This window comes from Oncorhynchus clarkii, chromosome 24 (assembly GCF_045791955.1).
Source record: "Oncorhynchus clarkii lewisi isolate Uvic-CL-2024 chromosome 24, UVic_Ocla_1.0, whole genome shotgun sequence".
In the NCBI taxonomy this organism is placed as follows: Eukaryota; Metazoa; Chordata; class Actinopteri; order Salmoniformes; family Salmonidae; genus Oncorhynchus; species Oncorhynchus clarkii.
The window spans coordinates 21,454,930-21,480,451 of NC_092170.1; the positions used below are offsets into that span (position 1 = coordinate 21,454,930).

At 44.9% G+C, this 25,522-nt stretch overlaps 1 protein-coding gene across 2 annotated transcripts in view; it reads right to left on the bottom strand.

The window, feature by feature from the left end:
• Window positions 1-25,522, bottom strand: part of LOC139382847 (protein turtle homolog B-like) — a 73,799-nt gene that overhangs the window by 45,062 nt on the left and 3,215 nt on the right. For both annotated transcript variants that reach the window (XM_071127085.1, XM_071127086.1), the window contains exon 2: window positions 8,272-8,469. In XM_071127085.1, the coding sequence (XP_070983186.1) occupies window positions 8,272-8,469 (198 nt within the window). The remainder of the gene's footprint in view (window positions 1-8,271; window positions 8,470-25,522) is intronic.

Consider the following 25,522-nt stretch of genomic DNA (forward strand, 5'->3'; position numbering starts at 1 on the left):
GCTCTTTCATTATGCCACTGACTGTTCAATTAATTAATGACACTAGAGTATCACACCCCCAACACACACCAGCATACTGACATTGCGCTGACACAGACATCACACAGCTGGCAAATACGTAGCTGCTCTGCCAACAGCATCTTCTCTGTGTCTCTGAGCAGGTTCATTTGGTAAGACAGTGGCCTTAGATTGTGCTGTTAGATACCCCCTAACCTATACAGTTTGATTACAGATGGCTTCAATATAAAGAACGCTAATGCGAATGACCAAGGTCAGGGGGATTTGATTTGACCCAAAATTAAAATGATTGGATTTGAATTTGAGCTGTTCCCAATCCATACTACTTCACAACCTCTCACAATAAACAAACTACCAACAGAACCTGGCCAGAAGAGAGCTGCCTTCCAGTATTAGGATTAATAGATAACATTACCTGGAGGGCAATATCTCTTGCTCTCTCTCGTCTAGAAGCTTCCCAGCTAAGGTTCTCCTCTCCTCTCCATCGCTTACTCTCTCTATATATCTTTTTTTTCTTTCTTTCTCTTGCCCCACCCCCACCTCTCTGTCTCTCCCCAGCCAGTGTTGTCATGTTTGCAGTTTTCCCACCAAATTGGGCTACCTTGAAAACGATGTTGTGGGTGAAAATGTATTGGTCATGGGTTGCGGGTTTTTGGGCTATTTCTAACATGCTGACTAGACCGGGCCATTGCGCACATGTTGATTTTGTCCATCCACACCAGACGCGATCAGGACACGCAGGTTGAAATATCAAAACGAACTCTGAACTAACTATATTAATTTGGGGAGAGATTATGGCAATTTAGATAGTTTGCTTGCTGTTGCTTGCTAATTTGTCCTGGGATATAAACATTGGGTTGTTATTTTACCTGAAATGCGTTATATGGAGCTTGACAGGGTTGGGGTCAGCATGTTAGAAATAGCCCATGTAATCTGTTACATACAGTGCCTTGCGAAAGTATTCGGCCCCCTTGAACTTTGCGACCTTTTGCCACATTTCAGGCTTCAAACATAAAGATATAAAACTGTATTTTTTGTGAAGAATCAACAACAAGTGGGACACAATCATGAAGTGGAACGACATTTATTGGATATTTCAAACTTTTTTAACAAATCAAAAACTGAAAAATTGGGCGTGCAAAATTATTCAGCCCCCTTAATTTAATACTTTGTAGCGCCACCTTTTGCTGCGATTACAGCTGTAAGTCGCTTGGGGTATGTCTCTATCAGTTTTGCACATCGAGAGACTGACATTTTTTCCCATTCCTCCTTGCAAAACAGCTCGAGCTCAGTGAGGTTGGATGGAGAGCATTTGTGAACAGCAGTTTTCAGTTCTTTCCACAGATTCTCGATTGGATTCAGGTCTGGACTTTGACTTGGCCATTCTAACACCTGGATATGTTTATTTTTGAACCATTCCATTGTAGATTTTGCTTTATGTTTTGGATCATTGTCTTGTTGGAAGACAAATCTCCGTCCCAGTCTCAGGTCTTTTGCAGACTCCATCAGGTTTTCTTCCAGAATGGTCCTGTATTTGGCTCCATCCATCTTCCCATCAATTTTAACCATCTTCCCTGTCCCTGCTGAAGAAAAGCAGGCCCAAACCATGATGCTGCCACCACCATGCTTGACAGTGGGGATGGCGTGTTCAGTGTGATGAGCTGTGTTGCTTTTACGCCAAACATAACATTTGCATTGTTGCCAAAAAGTTCAATTTTGGTTTCATCTGACCAGAGCACTTTCTTCCACATGTTTGGTGTGTCTCCCAGGTGGCTTGTGGCAAACTTTAAACAACACTTTTTATGGATATCTTTAAGAAATGGCTTTCTTCTTGCCACTCTTCCATAAAGGCCAGATTTGTGCAATATACGACTGATTGTTGTCCTATGGACAGAGTCTCCCACCTCAGCTGTAGATATCTGCAGTTCATCCAGAGTGATCATGGGCCTCTTGGCTGCATCTCTGATCAGTCTTCTCCTTGTATGAGCTGAAAGTTTAGAGGGACGGCCAGGTCTTGGTAGATTTGCAGTGGTCTGATACTCCTTCCATTTCAATATTATCGCTTGCACAGTGCTCCTTGGGATGTTTAAAGCTTGGGAAATCTTTTTGTATCCAAATCCGGCTTTAAACTTCTTCACAACAGTATCTCGGACCTGCCTGGTGTGTTCCTTGTTCTTAATGATGCTCTCTGCGCTTTTAACGGACCTCTGAGACTATCACAGTGCAGGTGCATTTATACGGAGACTTGATTACACACAGGTGGATTGTATTTATCATCATTAGTCATTTAGGTCAACATTGGATCATTCAGAGATCCTCACTGAACTTCTGGAGAGAGTTTACTGCACTGAAAGTAAAGGGGCTGAATAATTTTGCACGCCCAATTTTTCAGTTTTTGATTTGTTAAAAAAGTTTGAAATATCCAATAAATGTCGTTCCACTTCATGATTGTGTCCCACTTGTTGTTGATTCTTCACAAAAAAATACAGTTTTATATATTTATGTTTGAAGCCTGAAATGTGGCAAAAGGTCGCAAAGTTCAAGGGGGCCGAATACTTTCGCAAGGCACTGTACCTACAGTATGATGTGATTACTGCCAAGTTAAGTGAAATACATGAAGACATTAAAATTGAGCACAAAGTGAGGGCCATGTCTGACATGTGGGTTTATTGCACCTAGCTGCACTTTTTGTTTTCTTAAACTAAAAAAAAAACTACTTGGTGGACTAAATGTGTGATTACACTGTAAAAATGATTTCTTCATATTTTTATATATTTCTATTATATCTCATTTTAGTTATTTAGCAGACACTCCTATCCAGAGCGACTTACAGTAGTGAGTGCATACATTTTCATACTTTTTTGTACTGGTGTCCTGTGGGATAAGTGTTTAGCACCATCCATGTTGCTGTGTTACTTAAGCCCTTACTTATACCTGGTTTTAACATGTATCCTTTGTCCTGCACATTGTGTTTTAGCCCACATTTTTAGACGGGTGTACATGATTAAAAGACGCATTGGGGTCTGACTGTGATCAGATCTTATAGGTGTAAATGGTCAGGATCAGGATGCAGGACACATGTTAGAAGCAGGTATACAGGGCTTAAATCAAACCAAATCAAATTTTATTTGTCACATGCACATGGTTAGAAGATGTTAATGCGAGTTTAGCGAAAAGCTTGTGCTTATAGTTCCAACAATGCAGTAATATCTAACAAGTAATCTAACAATTTCACAACTACCTTATACACACAAGTGTAAATTGTGAATGAATAAGAATATGTACATAAAAATATATGGATGAGCGATGGCCGAATACATTTTTAAGTGGTTGTAGAATTGAACGGCTCTTTTCTGGATTTGGATTATTAGCGGGTATCGGCCTAATCCTGCTCTGCATGCATTATTTGGTGTTTTACGATGTACACTGAGGATATTTTTTGCAGAATTCTGCATGCAGTCTTAATTTGGTGTTTGTCCCATTTTGTGAATTATTGGCTGGGGAGCGGACCGCAGACCTCACAACCATAAAGGGCAATGGGTGTCACATCTGTGCAGAAGATCTAGGTGCTGCTGTAGGCCCTCCTTGGTTGGGGACAGAAGCACCAGATCATCAGCAAACAGTAGACATTTGACTTCAGATTCTGGTAGGGTGAGGCCGGGTAATGCAGACTGTTCTAGTGCCCTCGCCAATTCGTTGATATAAATGTTGAAGACGGTGGGGCTTAAGATGCATCCCTGTCTCACCCCACAGCCCCACTTGTTGGTTGTGTACATGGATTTTAAAATGTTGTATGTTTTTTCCTCAACACCACTTTCCATCAATTTGTATAGCAGACCCTCAAGCCAAATTGAGTCTAAATATTTTTTTAAATGAACAAAGCATGAGAAGACTTTGCCATTGTTTTGGCTTATTTGTCAATTAGGGTGTGCAGGGTGAATACGTGGTCTGTCATATGGTAATTTGGTAAAAAGCCAATTTGACATTTGCTCAGTACATTGTTTTCGCTGAGTACGAGTCTGCTGTTAATGATAATGCAGAGAATTTTCCCAAGGTTGCTATTAACGCATATTCCCCGGTAGTTATTGGGGTCAAATTTGTCTCCACTTTTGTGGATTGGGGTGATCAATCCTTGGTTCCAAATATTTGGGAAGATGCCAGAGCTGAGGATGTTAAAAAGTTTAAATATAGCCAATTGGAATTTGTGGTCTGTATATTTGATCATTTAATTTAGGATACCATCACCACAGACTTTTTTGGGTTGGAGGGTTTGTATTTTGTCCTGTAGTTCATTCAATGTAATTGGAGAATCCCGTGGGGTCAGGTAGTCTTTAATAGTTGATTCTAATATGCCCACATTTTTGTTTTTGCCTTAACACTGCACAGCTGAGTCAAATGATCAACTCATCATCAAGCTTCAAGTGGTATTTATGTATTCATTTGTGATGCTATCCTTGATATGATCCTGTTATTGTCACACACACATATGTATGCATCTATCAATCCAATGTTATCATGATTTGTTATCAGGGATATTATACTTCAGTAATCCACAATGACCTGGTGATGTAAAAGTCTAATAATTACATTGTCTTCCACATTCCTACAGAAACCTTGTAACTGGAGATTCCTTCAAAACTATTGCCTACAGTTAACGTATAGGGCACTGCAAGGTTGGGTGACCAGGGCCATCTGGGACTGCCTCATGGAGGAATTCAGGTGTGTGAAGGCTACCTGTGTCCTGCATAACTTCATGAGGATGGACACGAGAACTGGGAGGGGATCTGCAGCTTGCCGCCGTGTGCCAGAGGAGAAATATAACTGTAGCTCCTTCCACCTTCAAGGAATAGGCAAGAGGGCCAACCATGAAGAATAGTAAGACACTTCATTATTTCTAAAACTAGACTATATTGTTTGTCCTGGTGTGCCCGTTCATGATTTTCAGCATAAAGTACTATGCAGCCACTTAGTGTGGTGCAGACACCAGGTGAGGCCACACACACAGATTCCTGTTAGAACAGTCTCTTTAAATACCTTATTTTCTCAATAACAGGATCTCTCCTTCACTTCATCCCGCTCTCCTCTTCTCCCTAAATCCTCTAGGTTATATCAGCTATGTCGGTGAACCCCTCCCGCATCTGAACTGGCTACATAGAGGGCACCGCATGATCAGAGGTGAGAGGTCACTTGGTCAGGTCAACAGGAAGTATTATTAAAGAGATTCTTTACATTGAAATACAGATAGAGATGCAGTAGTCAGAGTTAATGATCCAAGGTCAGTTTTGCATGTCAACTCCTGATGATTATGATGACTAACAATGTTAGAATAAAAATAAAGCTTAAACATGCTCTTTCTCTCCATCTGTCGATGTTTTGATGAGAGGATGCCAACCCCCAGTCCCATCATCACCACCTCACCCACTCTTAAGATAACCTTTGGGCCGACTAGAGACACTATTATGTAATTGTGATGAACTGAGAGAATATTTGGGTAGCACTGATTCATTAATCATATGCTGCCTTCCCTGCTCCTATGTTCTTACCTCTTGCCACCTCTTTCTTCCTCTGTTTTTATAATGCACAACAGATGTGCATTGAAGTACATGTATGTATAATATTTATAATGCATGTGTTTATAACACTTGGATAATGAACTTCTTTCAATAAAGCGTTTCACATTCTCTACTGGTTGAAATTAAGTCTCATTTGATGAAATACTACACATATCCTGTGTTTATCAGATCAATGCAGATGAAGGGCATTAGATATTGAGATTAACCGGATTTAGAGTATTTGCATGATGCATAGGATTTGTAGTGTATGGTTTTTTAAATTCTATTTCTGTATATTAATTACAAATCGGCCTTTAATCGGTCGTCTCAAGTTACTATGATATTTGTTCTTAATTGTCTCGATAACGTTATGGAAAAAGGGTTTATTGTATAGATATGGCAACTCTTGCTGTGAAAATAAATAAATAATTGGCTAGTTTTCAGGCCTTTTGGGTAGGTTTTTGAGTGGTCATTGGGCTAGAATTTTTTGCTTGACCTGGCAACCCTGTTCCAAGCTCCCCACAGCTACCTGATGAAGCACAGGGCTTGGAAAAGGAAAGCACTTAGTGTCAATAGTGAAAAAGACTGACTTCTCTTTGAAGGCTCAGGAGATTAATAGGAAATCTAAAAGTAGGAAGTCATGTCACAGAGGATGAGAGAAGTTGAGTAAACCAGGCATGTTGAAATCTGTCTCACAGCTTCCAACCCACTGCATCCACACGGCTTCTGCTACAGCCCTGACAGTCGAGCCAGATGAACTGACTCTCTCCTCTGTTAGAGCCGTGCCCTGGGACAAAGATCCTTTTCCAAACTTTGAGATGTATATACGGTATGTACTGTTGCTTGTTCGTTCATTTTGAACGTCAGGAAAACATATTGGCGTGGAGGGCAGGCTGGATTGCTCTTCCAGTAGCTCTGCATATAGATGCGATAGATAGCCTTTTACTGGGATGGCTGCGATAACTGACAAAGAAAACGGTGGGTTTTTGTTGAGCAGGAAATCGATAAGGCAAAGGGAAGAGGGTAGAGGAAAGAGGGAGACTGCAGTCTTGCAGTAAAAAGGCGAGGCTTTAAAAGTCAGGTCTATTTTAGCCTGGGTGATAAAGTGCTGAGTAGGGTAGGTGGTGGCGTGAAGGGTAGGGATCGACCTCAGGTTCAATCTGTCACCGAGTGAGAGGCGTGCTGTAAACAGAATTAACAATACTATGTACACATCAGGACCAGCCCTTCCAGGGCATTCACACACACTGTAATCTAACACTACTGCTGCCTACAGTGAATATTGCCCCCTGGATTTATTAATATCACACATAGGCTTCGATCCATTGCACTGCTGCAATAGCTGTAGAGAGAGGAGAGGAGAGTAGAGCTAAAGAAAGCCATGCAGCTAAACGTTCAGTTCTTTAAAGACCATAATCCCTCTGCAGGCTTTTCCCTGGCTCTGATTGGAGGAGAGCTTGGGAATTGGGTTTGGGTGAGATGTAAGACCAGCCTGTCCCCAAAAATCTTTAACTAAAAATGCACAAACTAAATATCATAGTGTCTGCATTATTGATTGTGTCTTTGCGTTAGTTGGTGCAAAAATAGCTGATTTTAAATGTTAGATTTGCATATCACCTTGGGCAATTGGCTAACACACTAGAGGAGGAGCACTCCATTTCTGTCTAGCACTGATTAAGACACTTGCCGAAGGGTAATATTCAGTCGAACAGTAAAAGTCTGTATTTTCCTCCCTGCAAGAGAGAGGTGTGCCACTCCCAATCCACTTCAACATAAATACAACACATATGATGTGAACCATAACCCCATTATTTAACATAATCTAAGATAGAATCCCTTGTAAAAGATAAGGTCATAGTGGAATTACAAAATACACTTCAGTCTTCAGGTATGCCCATTTAAAGCTCACAGACATAGAGGCAGAGAGGCATGAGAAGCTAGCTTACCCCCACATACGAGCTCTGCTACTGTAAAAGGCAATCCGAAACCTCTTATCTCCAGCATGAATACATTTAGATCCAGAAATATAGGATTCATATAGTACATTAAGACACAGAAATATAGGCAGAATACAGTACATTAACACCCAGAAATATAGCAGTACTAGCCAGTCTAACCGGGCAATGACAGTACATTTAATCTCTGTTCCACCCAGATTAATTATTTATTTGGTGAGAAATGGGAAATGGGGATTCATGAGAATAGCCAGCCAGGCAGATCTTATACAGTGTGCGTGTGTGCGTGTGTGTGTGTGTGTGTGTGTGTGTTTGTGTGTGTTTGTGCATGTGTGTGTTAGGCAGCAGGCCACTCTGGCCTAGTGGGCCATGGTAATCTTCAGACACTCCAGACACTCAGCTCCATGTAGACACAGAGAGGATATAGTCCCATAAAACACTCAGGGGAGGTTTTCATGAACCATGGCACAGTCTCAACCATTATCACACTATCACAGCTCTACTGTAACATGGCATCTGTCCCCACAATACACTTTAATCTGAGCTGCAATGTGCGTCAGCGCGTTAGTGCTGCCTCTGTTCTGTTCTTTTCTGTAATTTCATAGCATTGGAACCAGGCTACATGGCAAATGCTCACTAGATCCTTGGCTCTTACCGGTGTACTCTTGGTCAACATGGGGGGGGTGGAAGGCTCTTACCGGTGTACTCTGGGTTGACATGAGGAGAGTGGTCGGCTTGACTCTTACCGGTGTACTCTGGGTCGACATGAGGAGGGTGGAAGCGGAAGCTGATGAAGAAGGGGATGGGCACTCCGAACTTGAACCACTCCACCACGTAGGGGGGCTGCTGGCCGTCCAGGGGAGGGGACACGTCACATCCCAGGATCACGCTCTCTCCAGCGCGCGCCGTCACAAACTGGGGCTCCTCTCTCACTCCGTGGGCAACTGGGGGGAAAAACAGGAGAGGTTATTTTAACCAAAGAGCAGAGGGTCCCTTAAAGAAGGAGGGAGGTAATGGTACAGTATATGTGCTGTACTGTTCTCGACTACAACAGCTGTGCTGACCAAGCAGAGAAGATATTGCTGCTTAGTTTCCCAGTGCCTATAAAACACAAATTCCATTACAGCTACAGTGATTGAAAAAACAGGCCATGTAGCTCGTCAAAACTAAGATTGAACACCCCTGCCTACAGTGTTGGCCCCACTTATAGACCCTGGTAGGTACTTATATGGATCTAGTACAGGACAGTCTGGCTCTGTACAGTTCCCTTGTCGTCATCTCTCCTGGTGAGAGAGAATTCTGTCTGAGGCGTAGGTCGCCTACAGTACTGTAAATAAGTTACCAGCCCAGGCGGCTCTATTGATCAGAGCTGGCTGCTGCTCATATGGGTTTTACTATGAGCGGTACCAGGGCTGGGCTGGCGTTTAGCCATGGATGTCCAGGCACACTGCCGAGGGTTGACCTATCGGACGGCTGAAAGGTCGGCCTACCTGCCTCAGCAGAACGCTCACTCTGGGAATGGATTTTGTCCAGCTGCCTCCCCCGCTCTGCTCTCATTGAGCCAGCCTGGATCTCTGGATCTCCTCCATTAGACTGAGCATTGCCGCCCTTCCACCCTCCCTTACCCCACATCCCCTCGCCCCGGGGGGGAACATCGCTTCAGGGATCAAGAGACATGCTGACGATTCACTCTCCAGAAACACAGGCTGAATAACTTAGCGCTTTCATTAAGACTATTACTTGCATTATGGCTACTAATGTTTTCAGGAAGTACAGCATCCAAGTACAGTAGTGGTAAAGAAAGGCTCCGCCTCAGGATGGGGAAAAGGTAGCAGTACGATTCTCTAGGTAGGTTTCTGTAATGGAACTCATGCCTTGTGTTGAGTGTGTAAACCAATGTCAGTGTTGTGTAAAATAGGAAGTGCTACGGTTGCCATTGTTCCTTTCCAATTAAACAGTCATGAAGCCTCTTTACCTCTATTACAGGCTCCACCCCTGAAGGTCCTATGCATCAGTCAGTGATTGTGTTTACAATTTTAATCTGCTCTATCCGGTAGAAGAGTTAATCCACTTTATTTGATTTAGCCAGCACAGCTTTTGGACTGAAACAGAGCAGATTTAATCAAATTACACTTTTTGTTAAAGTGGAGCTGTGGTCTGCCAGTCACGGGCCTTACTCCTAGAATCTGCTCTGCCATTGTGCCTCTCTGGTAAGCGGTGCAAGGCAGCATAAAAAAACATGGTTTAGAGTTAATGACTGACCCACTGGAACACATGTGCAATACGCCGAGTCACTGGACCCTGCACATGACCACAATTCAGCCTGTAGCTAAGACCTAAAGTCGTAGCTAAACAAACCAGCAACACAGCCTACACAAGTATTGTAAATATACTGAGGCTAAGAAGCCTATAAGTTAGACTCGAAGAGACCATTTACAGGGAAGGGATTGAGTAAAGAGCACCTATAATTGCAATCTAAAGCTAAATATGCATAGACTTATCATGCTTAATTAAAGTAAAGATTAGGCACTTTCAGTGAATATTTTAACTGTGCAAAGCAGCAACGGACACACATTGATAGATGCAGGAAATGGAAGGAGAACATCAGTAGCATCTGATGCGTCAGTGACAGAGAGGACTCAGTGAGAGGGGACTGGGTGGTGATGTCTAGAGGGCGTTAGACATGGTAGACGGGACGGAGTGGTGATGGCTGGAGGATGGTAGACATGGTGGAGGGAACTGAGTGGTGATGGCTGCAGGGTGGTAGACATGGTGGAGGGAACTGAGTGGTGATGGCTGCAGGGTGGTAGACATGGTGGAGGGAACTGAGTGGTGATGGCTGGAGGATGGTAGACATGGTGGAGGGGACTGAGTGGTGATGGCTGGAGGATGGTAGACATGGTGGAGGGGACTGAGTGGTGATGGCTGGAGGATGGTAGACATGGTGGAGGGGACTGAGTGGTGATGACTGCAGGGTGGTAGACATGGTGGAGGGAACTGAGTGGTGATGGCTGCGGGGTGGTAGACATGGTGGAGGGAACTGAGTGGTGATGGCTGCAGGGTGGTAGACATGGTGGAGGGAACTGAGTGGTGATGGCTGGAGGATGGTAGACATGGTGGAAGGAACTGAGTGGTGATGGCTGCAGGGTGGTAGACATGGTGGAGGGAACTGAGTGGTGATGGCTGCAGGGTGGTAGACATGGTGGAGGGAACTGAGTGGTGATGGCTGCAGGGTGGTAGACATGGTGGAGGGAACTGAGTGGTGATGGCTGCAGGGTGGTAGACATGGTGGAGGGAACTGAGTGGTGATGGCTGCAGGGTGGTAGACATGGTGGAGGGAACTGAGTGGTGATGGCTGCAGGGTGGTAGACATGGTGGAGGGAACTGAGTGGTGATGGCTGCAGGGTGGTAGACATGGTGGAGGGAACTGAGTGGTGATGGCTGCAGGGTGGTAGACATGGTGGAGGGAACTGAGTGGTGATGGCTGCAGGGTGGTAGACATGGTAGACGGGACGGAGTGGTGATGGCTGCAGGGTGGTAGACATGGTGGAGGGAACTGAGTGGTGATGGCTGCAGGGTGGTAGACATGGTGGAGGGAACTGAGTGGTGATGGCTGCAGGGTGGTAGACATGGTGGAGGGAACTGAGTGGTGATGGCTGCAGGGTGGTAGACATGGTGGAGGGAACTGAGTGGTGATGGCTGCGGGGTGGTAGACATGGTGGAGGGAACTGAGTGGTGATGGCTGCAGGGTGGTAGACATGGTGGAGGGAACTGAGTGGTGATGGCTGCAGGGTGGTAGACATGGTGGAGGGAACTGAGTGGTGATGGCTGCAGGGTGGTAGACATGGTGGAGGGAACTGAGTGGTGATGGCCTTAACACCCCTATTTATTACACCTTCATAACATATTAGTTGTGCAGTATACTTTACGCACCCCATATTTCAATCTTAGACTACTCCCATCTCCTCTCAGTTTACACAGCACCCTTTTACCGTGTGTTGGAGCTGCCTACTGACTGGATATATGTTCAGGAAACTAATCTATTCAGTTGTAATGGACAACAAAGTATTTTTCTGACTTATCAGAGAATTTGATACTTCAAAAGGCTGTTTCCTGAAATAGTGCCCTCTTCTATCAATTTAACATATTTTTATTGACTCAACATGTGTCTTCCAGAGTTTTTTTTAAGGTAATCATCAACTGTAACCCATGAGCAAAAAGCAATATATTATGTTAGCTACTTTACAAACACTGGTTAAGCTACATGAGCCACCCCTTTCATTTCACACTAGAAGTTTTTGTTGTTGAACACTTCACATGTGATCACATGTTTTCACGTGTTGTTTCATGTTATCACGTTACTTTACATGTTGTCACATTTCATCACATTAACTTCACATGTGATCACATGAAAACATGAAATTCACGTGGTCTATCCCTAAGAGACCAAGCAGGCCAAGTACTATCCACACAAGTTGAGGAATATAAAATATTATCCACATTGTTTGGCTTGAGAACTAAATGCTGTCACATTATAAAGCCTACACTCTGGGCTTGGGGCACAGTGGTGCTGAAACCCATTGTTTCCCTGCAGACAGTTCAGGTTTCCGGAGTTCACGGTTTCTATCTAACATTATTTTTGGATCCTAGAGGAATTACCATAAAGACCCAGGATAATATACTGCCTGGCTAATAACTCCCCAATCGCTTTATGAGATCATCACAAGGGGAAGATCAGCACAGGCCCAGTCACTGCTACCGCCGTTTTCATTTCCTTAATGGAGACACAGTGACCCGGCAGTGTTTATGGGAACTTTTTCAAGGGAACATATTTATGCTCTCAACAAGACATAAATGCCAGCTGTGCAAATCATGTTACAGGCCCTCTCTGTTCTAACCTCCGCTATATCTTCACAGGCTGAGCTTTTCTCAAAGACCAAGTGTCATCACTGAGGCACCAATACATCTAACAGAAAGATGACAAGTCAATATATTATAGCCTGCCCTATATTAGTTTAGTACTGTAACTAAGATAACAACCTTCTTAGACATCTTTTTTATTTTATTTGTTATTTCACCTTTATTTAACCAGGTAGGCCAATTTGAGAACAAGTCCTCATTTACAACTGCAACCTGGCCAAGATAAAGCAAAGCAGTGAGACACAAATAACAACACAGAGTTACACATAAACAAATGTACAGTCTTTAACACAATAGAAAAATCAATGTACAGTGTGTGCAAATGTAGAATATTAGGGAGGTAAGTCAATAAATAGACCATAGGGGCGAAATGATTACAATTTAGCATTAACACTGGAGTGATAGATGTGCAGATGATGATGTGCAAGTAAAGATACTGGGGTGCAAAAGAGCAACAAGATAAATAACAATATGGGGATGTGGTAGTTGGGTGTGCTATTTACAGATTGGCTGTGTATAGGTACAGTGATCGGTAAACTGCTCTGACAGCTGATGCTTAAAGTTTGAGAGGGAGATATGAGTCTCCAGCTTCAGTGATTTTTGCAATTCGTTCCAGTCATTGGCAGCAGAGAACTGGAAGGAAAGGCGGCCAAATGAGGTGATGGCTTTGGGGATGACCAGTGAAATACACCTGCTGGAGTGTGTGCTACTGGTGGGTGTTGCTATGGTGACCAGTGAGCTGAAATAAGGAGGGCTTTACCTAGGAAAGACTTATATTCAGCGGGCTTTACCTAGCAAAGACTTATAGATGACCTGGAGCCAGTGGGTTTGGCCACGAATATGTAGCGAGGGCCAGTCAACAAGAGCATGCAGGTCGCAGTGGTGGGTAGTATATGGGGCTTTGGTGACAGAATGGATGGCACTGTGATAAGACTACATCCAGTTTGCTCAGTAGAGTGTTGAAGGCTATTTTGTAAATTACATCGCCGAAGTCAAGGATCGGTAGGATAGTCAGTTTTACGAGGATATGTTTGGCAGCATGAGTGAAGGAGGCTTTGTTGCAAAATAGGAAGCCGATTCTAGATTTAGTTTTGGATTGCAGATGCTTAATGTAAGTCTGGACGGAGAATTTACAGTCTAACCAAACACCTAGGTATTTGTAGTTTTCCACATATTCTAAGTCCGAACCATCCAGAGTAGTGATGCTAGTCGGGCAGGCGGGTGCGAGCAGCAATCGGTTGAAGGGAATGCGTTTAGTTTTACTAGCATTGAAAAGTAGTTGGAGGCCACGGAAAGAGTGTTGTATGGCATTGAAGCTCATTTGGAGGTTTGTTAACACAGTGTCCAAAGAAGGGCCAGGTGTATACAGACTGGTGTCGTCTGCCTAGAGGTGGATCAGAGAATCATCAGCAGCAAGAGCGACATCATTGATATATACAGAGAAAAGAGTCAGCCCGAGAATTGAACCCTGTGGCACTCCCATAGAGACTGCCAGAGGTCCGGACAACAGGCCCTCTGATTCGACACACTGAACTCTATCTGAGAAGTAGTTGGTGAACCAGGCGAGATAGTCATTTGAGAAACCAAGGCTATTGAGTCTGCTTATAAGAATGCGGTGATTGACAGAGTTGAAAGGCTTGGCCAGGTCGATGAAGATGGCTGCACAGTACTATCTTTTATTGATGGCGGTTATGATATCGTTTAGGACCTTGAGCGTGGCTGAGGTGCACCCATGACCAGCTCGGAAACCAGATTACATAGTGGAGAAGGTATGGTGGGATTTGAAATGGTCAGTGATCTGATTGTTAACTTGGCTTTCAAAGATTTTAGAAAATCAGGGCAGGATGGATATAGGTCTATAACAGTTTGGATCTAGAGTGTCTCCCTGTTTGAAGAGGGGGATGACCACGGCAGATTTCCAATCTTTGGTGATCTCAGACTATACGAAAGAGAGGTTGAACAGGCTAGTAATAGGGGTTGCAACAATTAAGGCGGATAATTTTAGAAAAAGAGGGTCCAAATTGGACTTAGCTTAAGAGGCCCATCGGACAAATTCTTGGCCACTGTACCTATTTTTCCAATTGGCTTGGACCCTTTCACCACACGGAGCCCTGCTGATTCACGACGACTGGTCTGCTGACGTTACAGCACGAGGGGGCTACAACTGACTTCTTCCGTCGCGACGTCCCTCCAAGGCGCTTCTGCTAGCTTGCTAGCCCCGGCCCACTAGCTGCCTGAATCACCGTGTCTCCGGCCAGCCTGAGCCACTCACTGGACCCCTATGATCACTTGGCTACGCATGCCTCTCCCTAATGTCAATATGCCTTGTCCATTGAGGTTTTGGTTAGTAATTATTGCCTAATTTCACTGTAGAGCCTCTAGCCCTGCTCAACACGCCTTAACCCTTTAGTTCCACCTCCCACACATGCGGTGACCTCACCTGGTTTAAATTATGTTTCTTGAGACAATATCTCTCTCATCGTCACTCAATGCATAGGTTTACCTCAACTGTATTCACATCCTACCATACCTTTGTCTATACATTATGCCTTGAATCTATTCTTCCACGCACAGAAACCTGCTCCTTTTACTCTCTGTTCCGAACGTACTAGACGACCAGTTCTTATAGCCTTTAGCCGTAACCTTATCCTACTCATCCTCTGTTCCTCTGGTGATGTAGAGGTTAATCCAGGCCCTGCAGTGCCTAGCTCCACTCCCACTCCCCAGGCACTCTCATTTGTTGACTTCTGTAACCGTAAAAGTCTTGGTTACATGAATGTTAACATTAAAAGCCTCCTCCCTAAATTTGTTTTATTCTCTGCCTTAGCACACTCTGTCAACCCGGATGTCCTATCCGTGTCTGAATCCTGGCTTAGGAAGACCACCAAAAACCCTGAAATTTCCATCCCTAACTGTAACATTTTCCGACAAGATAGAACTACCAAAGGGGGCGGAGTTGCAATCTACTGCAGAGATAGATGTCTTACTATGCAGGTCTGTGCCCAAACAATTTGAGCTTCTACTTTAAAAAATCCACCTTTCCAGAAACAAGTCTCTCACCATTGCCACTTGCTACCTTCTGCCCCCATCTGTGCCCTGGACACCATATGTGAATTGATTGACCCCCATCTATCTTCAGAGCTTGTGCTGTTAGGTGACCTAAACTGGGACATGCTTAACACCCCGGCCATCCTATCGATGACGGTGAGGAAAGCACTTTTAAAGAGCAACCTGGCATCCTCTACTGACGGGATGAGATCAATATCCTTCCAGGATACCCGGGCCAGGTCGATTAGAAAGGCCTGCTCACTGAAGTGTTTTAGGGAGAGTTTGACAGTGATGAGGGGTGGTCGTTTGACCGCGGACCCATTACGGACACAGGCAATGAGGCAGTGATCACTGAGATCCTGGTTGAAGACAGAAGAGGTGTATTTAGAGGGCAAGTTGGGCAGGATGATATCTAAAAGTGTGCCTATGGTTACGGATTTAGGGTTGTACCTGGTAGGTTTCTTAATAATTTGTGTGAGATTAAGGGCATCTAGTTTAGATTGTAGGATGGCCGGGGTGTTAAGAATATCCTAGTTTAGGTCACCTAACAGTACGAACTCTGAAGATAGATGGGGGGCAATCAATTCACATATGGTGTCCAGGTCACAGCTGGGGGCTGAGGGTGTCTGTAACAAGCGGCAACAGTGAGAGACTTGTTTCTGGAAAAGTAGATTTTTAAAAGTAGAAGCTTGAATTGTTTGGGCACAGACCTGGATAGTATGACAGAACTACGTAGGCTATCTCTACAGTAGTTTGCCACTCCGCCCCTTTGGCAGTTCTATCTTGTCGGAAAATGTTGTAGTTGGGGATGGAAATTTCAGAATTTTTGGTGGCCTTCCTAAGCCAGGATTCAGACACGGATAGGACATCAGGGTTGGTGGAGTGTGCTAAAGCAGTGAATAAAACAAACTTAGGGAGGAGGCTTCTGATGTTAACATGCATGAAACCAAGGCTTTTACGGTTACAGAAGTCAACAAATGAGAGCGCCTGGGGAATAGGAGTGGTGCTGGGGGCTGCAGGGCCTGGGTTAACCTCTACATCACCAGAGGAACAGAGGAGGAGGAGGAGTAGGATAAGGGTACGGCTACAGGCTATAAGAACTGGTTGTCTAGTGCATTCGGAACAAGAGCATATTTCTGGGCGTGGAAGAATAGATTCAAGGCATAATGTACAGACAAGGGAATGGTAGGATGTGAGTACAGTGGAGGTACTGTGTGTGCATTGAGTGATGATGAGATAGGTTTTGTCTCTAGAGGCACCATTTAAGCCAGGTGAGGTCACCGCATGTGTGGGGGCCGGCTCTACAGTGAAATAAGACAATAATAAATGCCCAAAACAGCAATAGACAAGGCATACTGACATTAGGGAGAGGCATGTGTAGCCGATTGATCATAGGGTCTAATGAGCAGCAGTAGGTGAGTCAGGGAGCCGTTCGGTAGTCGCTACTATGCTAGGCGAGCTGGAGACACGCCGATTCAGACAGCTAGCGGGCCGGGGTTAGCAGATGGGCCTTCGGCGACATCGCAATGGAAAAATCTGTTGAAACCATCTCGGACAATTACGTCGGCAGACCAGTCGTGATGGATCGGCAGGGCTCCGTGTTGGCAATAAAGGGTCCAGGCCAATGGGCAAAATAGTTATTGTAGCCCAAGAATTAGCTGGTAGACCTCTTCGGCTAGCCCAAAGATGGGCCTAGCTCGAGGCTAGCTCAAGGCTAACTGGTGCTTGCTTCGGGACAAAGGCGTTGGCCAATAGTAGCCACTCGAATGCAGCTAACTAGCTGTGATGATCCAGTATAATGGACCAGGGTTTGTGGCAGGAATCCGGTGATGAGGTAGAGAAAAAGCAGTCCGATATGCTCTGGGTTGTTATCGCGCTTTGCAGACTGGCAGGTATTGACCGAGCTGAAGCTGGTTGATGTCCGAGTTAACGGTGAAGACCGCTAGCAGTGGCTAACTGACAACTAGCTAGTAGCTAGTTAGCTGGCTAGCTTCTGATGGGGGTTCCGATTCTAAAGTATAAAAATAGCAGATCCGTACCACATTGGGTGAGGCTGGTTGCAGGAAAGTATTTCAGTTCGTAGATGGAAAGTGAGATTAAAATATACACTAAATATATACGGGGGAAAAACAAGGAAAACTAATATGTACACAGGACAAGACGGGACAAGACAAATACACGTCCGACTGCTACGCCATCTTGGAAAACATTTAATTCAGCAACTACCTCATCTGTACAAGTATCCTAACTCCTAACTACAAGTAACAGTAGTGCTGATCCTGCTCATAATGAATTCCTGAAGGGACGACTTTATCCAGTACACTATGCTGCTGTCTGCATTTGCAGGTAAATTAGCTAAATCAGAGGCAGTCCATGTCCCAGAGCACAATGCAGGATAATAATTCCAGATTATTTGGCACCAGTTAAATAGGCATGTTCACTACCAATACTAAAGCCAGTTACTCACTGCAAGCAGCCTACTTCTTTTGCAGCTCACTTAATCAATCAAATGAATCTGTTCCGAGTCAATCAGCATCTGTCCAGAGCAGAACATGAATGTTCACAGTAGAACATCGGGGACAGTTAGGAGTTAAATCCGCTGGAGATTTCAACCTGCCTATTCGAGCCGCAGCAACGATAATGGCACTTGCATGAAAAGTACCCTTTACTGTACTTGCAATAATGATCACAGATTTGCGTGTGTGGACTCTCCAGGAACTTTGGGCTGTAATTATGCAGCTAGAACAATAGCTGTGAAATATTTTGACATTATCGAAGTCCAATGTAATAAGAGATCATATAAAATCTGAATAAATATACATAATAAATGTACTACATTTGGAGACGTGGGGTTTTCATGTCACCCCAGGATGCCTAAATCATCTTCCTGACACTGACTCAATCTGTGACAAATCTACCATCAAAACATTACAAGGGAGTGGATGGGGAACAGAAGTGCTTTGGATCCTGGCAGTGCTACAGCACTACAATCCACTATCACAAATTATCCTGAAATAGACACCAATTACTTGGGAAATTCATGACACATAAAAAGTAAAAAATTTTGTGTCCACCACATTATACAGTATACAGTGCATTTTAATCACAGATAAAGGCAGTAGGTTACTTAAGACAGAAACGATAGGAGGGAGGTTTGTTTGGGGAGGATGGGTGGGCGCATAATGTGAATGTCTAGCAACCCAAACGGTGCGTGTTCAAATCACATGATGGACAACATTTATCCACTTTGTAACACCTTACAATTTTTTTTACTACTTAGATAGCATGTTAGCTAACCCTTTAACTACTTAGCTAGCATGTTACCTAACACTAACCTTAACCACTAATCCTAGCCTTAACCCCTAGCCTAGCTAACGTTAGCCACTTAGCTAAAGTTGGCCACATTGGAATTAGTTATGAAGAAAATTGTGTACTGGATTATAAAGAAGAAAATTGTGTGGTGGACACAATTTTTAAAAACTTTTTCATGTGCCTGTCACAAATTTCTAATTCACGATAATCTGTGATATGAAATCAGGTATTGAGCAAAGGTGAATATGACACTACAAGCACTTCAGTACCAGCACACACATGGTTATGGTGTATGTGATGCAAGGATATGAGCACAGATTAAACTGGACAGAACACACAATGTCCTGGATGTAATGGAATATAGACTAGAGTAGAGAATGAATCTCAAGGACGTGCAGCGACTGGGCTGGATGGGCCACTGACAGGGTGGTAATTGAATGCCAGCCTGCATGTGCTGAAGGTCACATCAGAGAACAGTGTGTGTGTGTGTGTGTGTGTGTGTGTGTGTGTGTGTGTGTGTGTGTGTGTGTGTGTGTGTGTGTGTGTGTGTGTGTGTGTGTGTGTGTGTGTGTGTGTGTGTGTGTGTGTGTGTGTGTGTGTGTGTGTGTGTGGCAATGAGGTGCAATGCAATGAGTGTAGTCAGGACACATGGATAGGAGTGCCTAGGCTGCACACAGAGAAACAGCATGGATAGCTAACATGGACACTTACATACAGGGACACATACATTAATGACAGATGACCACCTCCTACACAGGCAGTGTGAGACAATGATATGAGTGAACCAACGTCATAGACTGACCAGAAGCTGTGTGACTCACTCTCAGTTACACCCACTGGCGCCACATGGAGTCTGTCAAACCCAAGCTCAGCGTAGTACTACCAGACAGTCAGCCTCAGTAAAAATACTGGTGTTGAATATAAGTCATCCCAGAACACACTGACAACCTAACATCAAAGTGTGACATACAAGTACAAAAGCCAATCCTATCCTCGTTGAGCTACTTATCAAACAAACATTGTAATAGCTGCCCTATAAATAGCTTTCCTAAAGAAATCTGGATTTGTGGCACTAATACAAAAACATAAACCATATGAAAAGACAAACACAGACTGCAATCGAGAGGAATACATTACAGTGATAGTGATGCAGGGTGAGGCGGAAGGCAGGAAAGACAGACGGTGACAGAGCAAATGGGAGAGGAGAGACTTAATCATGACCTTTATAAATGGTAACATTATGTATTTGATCATGCAGGATCCTGGGCACCACAGAGTGGTATTGTAGTTGAATAAAGGAGAAGTCTAACATCACTGGAAAATGAATGAACCTTTAACCACTCTTCACAGAGAGGGGGACCTGAACAAAGATTAACAATAAGCAAACTGACAAAATAAAGGAAACACCTATATAAAGTGTTTTAATAGGGTGTTGGGCACCACGAACCAGAAAAGCTTCAACAATGAGCTGACACCTTGGCATAGATTCTACAAGTGTCTGGAACTCTATTGGAGGGATGCGACGCCATTCTTCCACAAGAAATGCCATTATTTCGTGTTTTGATGACGGTGTTGGAAAACACTCTGTCAGGCACCACTCCAGAATCTCCCATAAGTGTTTAATTGGGTTGAGATCTGGTGACTGAGATGGCCATGGCATATGGTTCACATTGTTTTCATGCACATCAAACCATTCAGTTACCACTCGTGCCCCGTGGATGTCATCCTATGGGGGCATAGCTATGGTTGCCAAAATAATGGTCTGCCCACCATTTTTATACATGACCCTAAGAATGATGGGATGTTAATTGCTTAATTATCTCAGGAACCACACCTGTGTGGAAGCACCCACTTTCAATATACTTTGTATCCCTCATTTACTCAAGTGTTTCCATTATTTTGGCAGTTACCTGTATGTCAAGTAGGTTACTTATCAACCTCTCCAAAATCTCTAACTGAGTACTGATAACATCTATACGTAAAAGTGATGACAACAGAGGGAAAAAAATGCTATTTCTTATTATCAGGAATAAGGCTGCAAAATTCCAGGAACATTCAATAGGTTCCCTGGTTTTACAGAAATCCCGTTTGTAGGATTCCCCGGAATCAGGAGGGAATAAGTAGGAATTCCAGAATTCTTCAACCTGGATTTCTGGAAAACAAGGGAATTTATAGAAAATTCTGGGAATTTTGCAACCCTAAGCTAGAATCAGCCCTAAACTGGAATCAGCCCTAAACTGGAATCAGCCCTAAGCTAGAATCAGCCCTAAACTGGAATCAGCCCTAAACTGGAATCAGCCCTAAACTGGAATCAGCCCTAAGCTGGAATCAGCCCTAAACTGTAATCAGCCCTAAACTGGAATCAGCCCTAAACTGGAATCAGCCCTAAACTGGAATCAGCCCTAAACTGGAATCAGCCCTATGCTGGAATCAGCCCTAAACTGGAATCAGCCCTAAACTGGAATCAGCCCTAAACTGGAATCAGCCCGAAACTGGAATCAGCCCGAAACTGGAATCAGCCCTAAGCTGGAATCAGCCCTAAACTGGAATCAGTACTAAACTGGAATCATCCCTAAACTGGAATCAGCCCTAAACTGGAATCAGCCCTAAACTGGAATCAGCCCTAAACTGGAATCAGCCCTAAATTGGAATCAGCCCTAAACTGGAATCAGCCCTAAACTGGAATCAGCCCTAAACTGGAATCAGCCCTAAACTGGAATCAGCCCTAAGCTGGAATCAGCCCTAAACTGGAATCAGCCCTAAACTGGAATCATCGCAGCCTCTCTCTCTCTACATTATGATTTAAAAAATACCCTTCATGACAGGGAACACATTATGCAGATTAGAAATCCTATACTTTACCTTCTACTCAATACCAGCTAGTGGGCCCTTCCTTCTATGCACAACATATGCTATTGAGCACAGCACACTCCCCTACATGAAAAGCAGCCTCATGAACACTACATCCTACACAGGCTGCCCACTACTACACAACACAGACAAGAGGCCATGCCACCGCAGGCGAGCTGCCTACTATCTCTGAAACACCAGTGGCATTCATCTGACAGACAGAGATCTGGGTGTCATATACCTTTTAAAACACATCTTTAGCCTGACAGCACAGTGGTGTGAGCCAGCCCAGCCTAGTCAGTCTCTCTCCCCTCCACTCTCTGGCCCTCTGTAGCTGCATGTCCCCCTCAGACAAGCACAGACCAATTAAGGAAGGGCCCCAGCCCTCACTCAACAATTAGCTGACACCTGCTTTTGCCTGGGCACTGGGCACTGGGCACAGAGAGGGGGTGTGAAACGGGCCAGGCGTGCCAGAGGCCCAAAGGCCAGCTCAACACTGTGAAGCACTGCCAGAGGCCCAAAGGCCAGCTCAACACTGTGAAGCACTGCCAGAGGCCCAAAGACCAGCTTAACACTGTGAAGCACTGCCAGAGGCCCAAAGGCCAGCTCAACACTGTGAAGCACTGCCAGAGGCCCAAAGACCAGCTTAACACTGTGAAGCACTGCCAGAGGCCCAAAGGCCAGCTCAACACTGTGAAGCACTGCCAGAGGCCCAAAGGCCAGCTCAACACTGTGAAGCACTGCCAGAGGCCCAAAGACCAGCTCAACACTGTGAAGCACTGCCAGAGGCCCAAAGGCCAGCTCAACACTGTGAAGCACTGCCAGAGGCCCAAAGGCCAGCTCAACACTGTGAAGCACTGCCAGAGGCCCAAAGGCCAGCTCAACACTGTGAAGCACTGCCAGAGGCCCAAAGGCCAGCTCAACACTGTGAAGCACTGCCAGAGGCCCAAAGGCCAGCTCAACACTGTGAAGCACTGCCAGAGGTGCCCCTTACAGGAAATCAGGATATACGGAGGGTGGTTGTAAGTCACTGACATTTCCCCCATGCTAACACGGATCGAGTCACATAGACTCAACTTCCTTCCTTTTTTAAACAAGTAGTAGATTCTTCAGTCATAATAACCTTGATGATTTACATCAAGAAGCATGCTTATTAGCACTTTCATATGGCTTGTCTAATTGCAGTTGGTTATGGAAAATTATGTTTATTCAACATCGATAAATCAAAGAAATTGCACTGCCCTCAAGAACAAGTGTGAGTGATGGAATCTGCTCAATAAATGTCTCTTTAATTTCTCTCTCTGTCTCTACCCTCTCTCTCTCTGTCTCTACCCTCTCTCTCTCTGTCTCTACCCTCTGTCTCTGTCTCTACCCTCTCTCTCTCTCTGTCTCCACTCTCTCTGTCTCTACCCTCTGTCTCTACCCTCTCTCTGTCTCCACTCTCTCTGTCTCTACCCTCTGTCTCTGTCTCTACCCTCTCTCTCTCTGTCTCTACCCTCTCTCTCTGTCTCTACCCTCTCTCTGTCTCTACTCTCTCTGTCTCTACTCTCTCTGTCTCTACCCTCTCTCTCTGTGTCTCTACCCTCTCTCTCTGTGTCTCTACCCTCTCTCTCTCTCTACCCTCTCTCTCTGTCTCTACCCTCTCTCTCTGTCTCTACCCTCTCTCTCTGTGTCTCTACCCTCTCTCTCTGTCTCTACCCTCTCTCTCTGTCTCTACCCTCTCTCTCTGTCTCTACCCTCTCTCTCTGTCTCTACCCTCTCTCTCTGTCTCTACCCTCTCTCTGTGTCTCTACCCTCTCTCTGTGTCTCTACCCTCTCTCTGTCTCTACCCTCTCTCTCTGTCTTTACCCTCTCTCTCTGTCTCTACCCTCTCTCTCTGTCTCTAACCTCTCTCTGTCTCTACCCTCTCTCTCTCTCTGTCTCTACCCTCTCTCTCTGTCTCTACCCTCTCTCTCTCTGTCTCTACCCTCTGTCTCTACCCTCTCTCTCTCTGTCTCTACCCTCTCTCTCTGTCTCTACCCTCTCTCTGTCTCTACTCTCTCTGTCTCTACTCTCTCTGTCTCTACCCTCTCTCTCTGTGTCTCTACCCTCTCTCTCTGTGTCTCTACCCTCTCTCTCTCTCTACCCTCTCTCTCTGTCTCTACCCTCTCTCTCTGTCTCTACCCTCTCTCTCTGTGTCTCTACCCTCTCTCTCTGTCTCTACCCTCTCTCTCTGTCTCTACCCTCTCTCTCTGTCTCTACCCTCTCTCTCTGTCTCTACCCTCTCTCTCTGTCTCTACCCTCTCTCTGTGTCTCTACCCTCTCTCTGTGTCTCTACCCTCTCTCTGTCTCTACCCTCTCTCTCTGTCTTTACCCTCTCTCTCTGTCTCTACCCTCTCTCTCTGTCTCTAACCTCTCTCTGTCTCTAACCTCTCTCTCTGTCTCTAACCTCTCTCTCTGTCTCTAACCTCTCTCTGTCTCTAACCTCTCTCTGTCTCTAACCTCTCTCTCTGTCTCTACCCTCTCTCTCTGTCTCTACCCTCTCTCTCTAACCTCTCTCTATGTCTCTACCCTCTCTCTATCTACCCTCTCTCTGTGTCTCTACCCTCTCTCTCTGTCTCGACCCTCTCTCTCTGTCTCTACCCTCTCTCTCTCTCTGTCTCTACCCTCTCTCTCTCTGTCTCTACCCTCTCTCTCTGTCTCGACCCTCTCTCTCTGTCTCTACCCTCTCTCTCTCTCTCTCTGTCTCTACCCTCTCTCTCTCTGTCTCTACCCTCTCTCTCTGTCTCGACCCTCTCTCTCTGTCTCTACCCTCTCCCTCTCTCTCTCTGTCTCTACCCTCTCTCTCTGTCTCGACCCTCTCTCTCTGTCTCTACCCTCTCTCTCTAACCTCTCTCTCTTTGTCTCTACCCTCTCTCTCTGTCTCTACCCTCTCTCTCTCTGTCTCTATCCTCTCTCTCTCTGTCTCTACCCTCTCTCTCTCTCTGTCTCTACCCTCTCTCTCTGTCTCTACCCTCTCTCTCTCTGTCTCTACCCTCTCTCTCTACCCTCTCTCTCTCTGTCTCTACCCTCTCCCTCTGTCTTTACCCTCTCTCTCTGTCTCTACCCACTCTCTCTCTGTCTCTACCCTCTCTCTCTGTCTCTACCCACTCTCTCTCTGTCTCTACCCTCTCTCTCTCTGTCTCTACCCTCTCTCTTTACCCTCTCTTTCTCTCTCTCTACCCTCTCACTCTGCCACACTCAGTCTCACTCACTATGTCAATAACACTACATTACATCTCTTAAATTCTGCTGAGATGAATAATATGACTGTTATTTTTCCCTATTTAAATCTTTGGAACCTCCCTGTTCAATGATGGAATCATTTTCCCTCTTGACTGCCTGAGCGGTGCATGCGGTTTTACTGCCCCTGGGATTCTCGTGAGACTCATGAGACCCTTCCCTTTTTCCACATTTTGTTACATTACAGCCTTATTACATGTATTTTTTCCCTTGTTAATCTGCATAATACCCCATAACGACAAAGCGAAAACAGGTTGTTAGATTGATGAGGAAAAAAACAATGTAATCCATTTTAGAATAAGGCTGTAATGTAACAAAATGTGGAAAAAGTATTAAAGCTGATCCACCCCCTAAAAAATAAAAAATAAAATTAAGAAAAGAGGACTGGGGGCTTCAATCAGGCCTGTTCCTCATACTGGCTTTCCCAGAATGCTCCAGGCTTTGTTTGCAGGGAGATTCCACTGGGAGCGAACTGGCCGAGGCGAGAGGAGTGGTTGCAGCAGAAAGAGCTGGCACATGCCCAGTGCTGTGCTGGCAGAAGTCTGCCTTCCACAGCTTGAGCACAGGGCTTTCTCTAGGCTGGGTTTACAAGCTTTCCTCCCATGA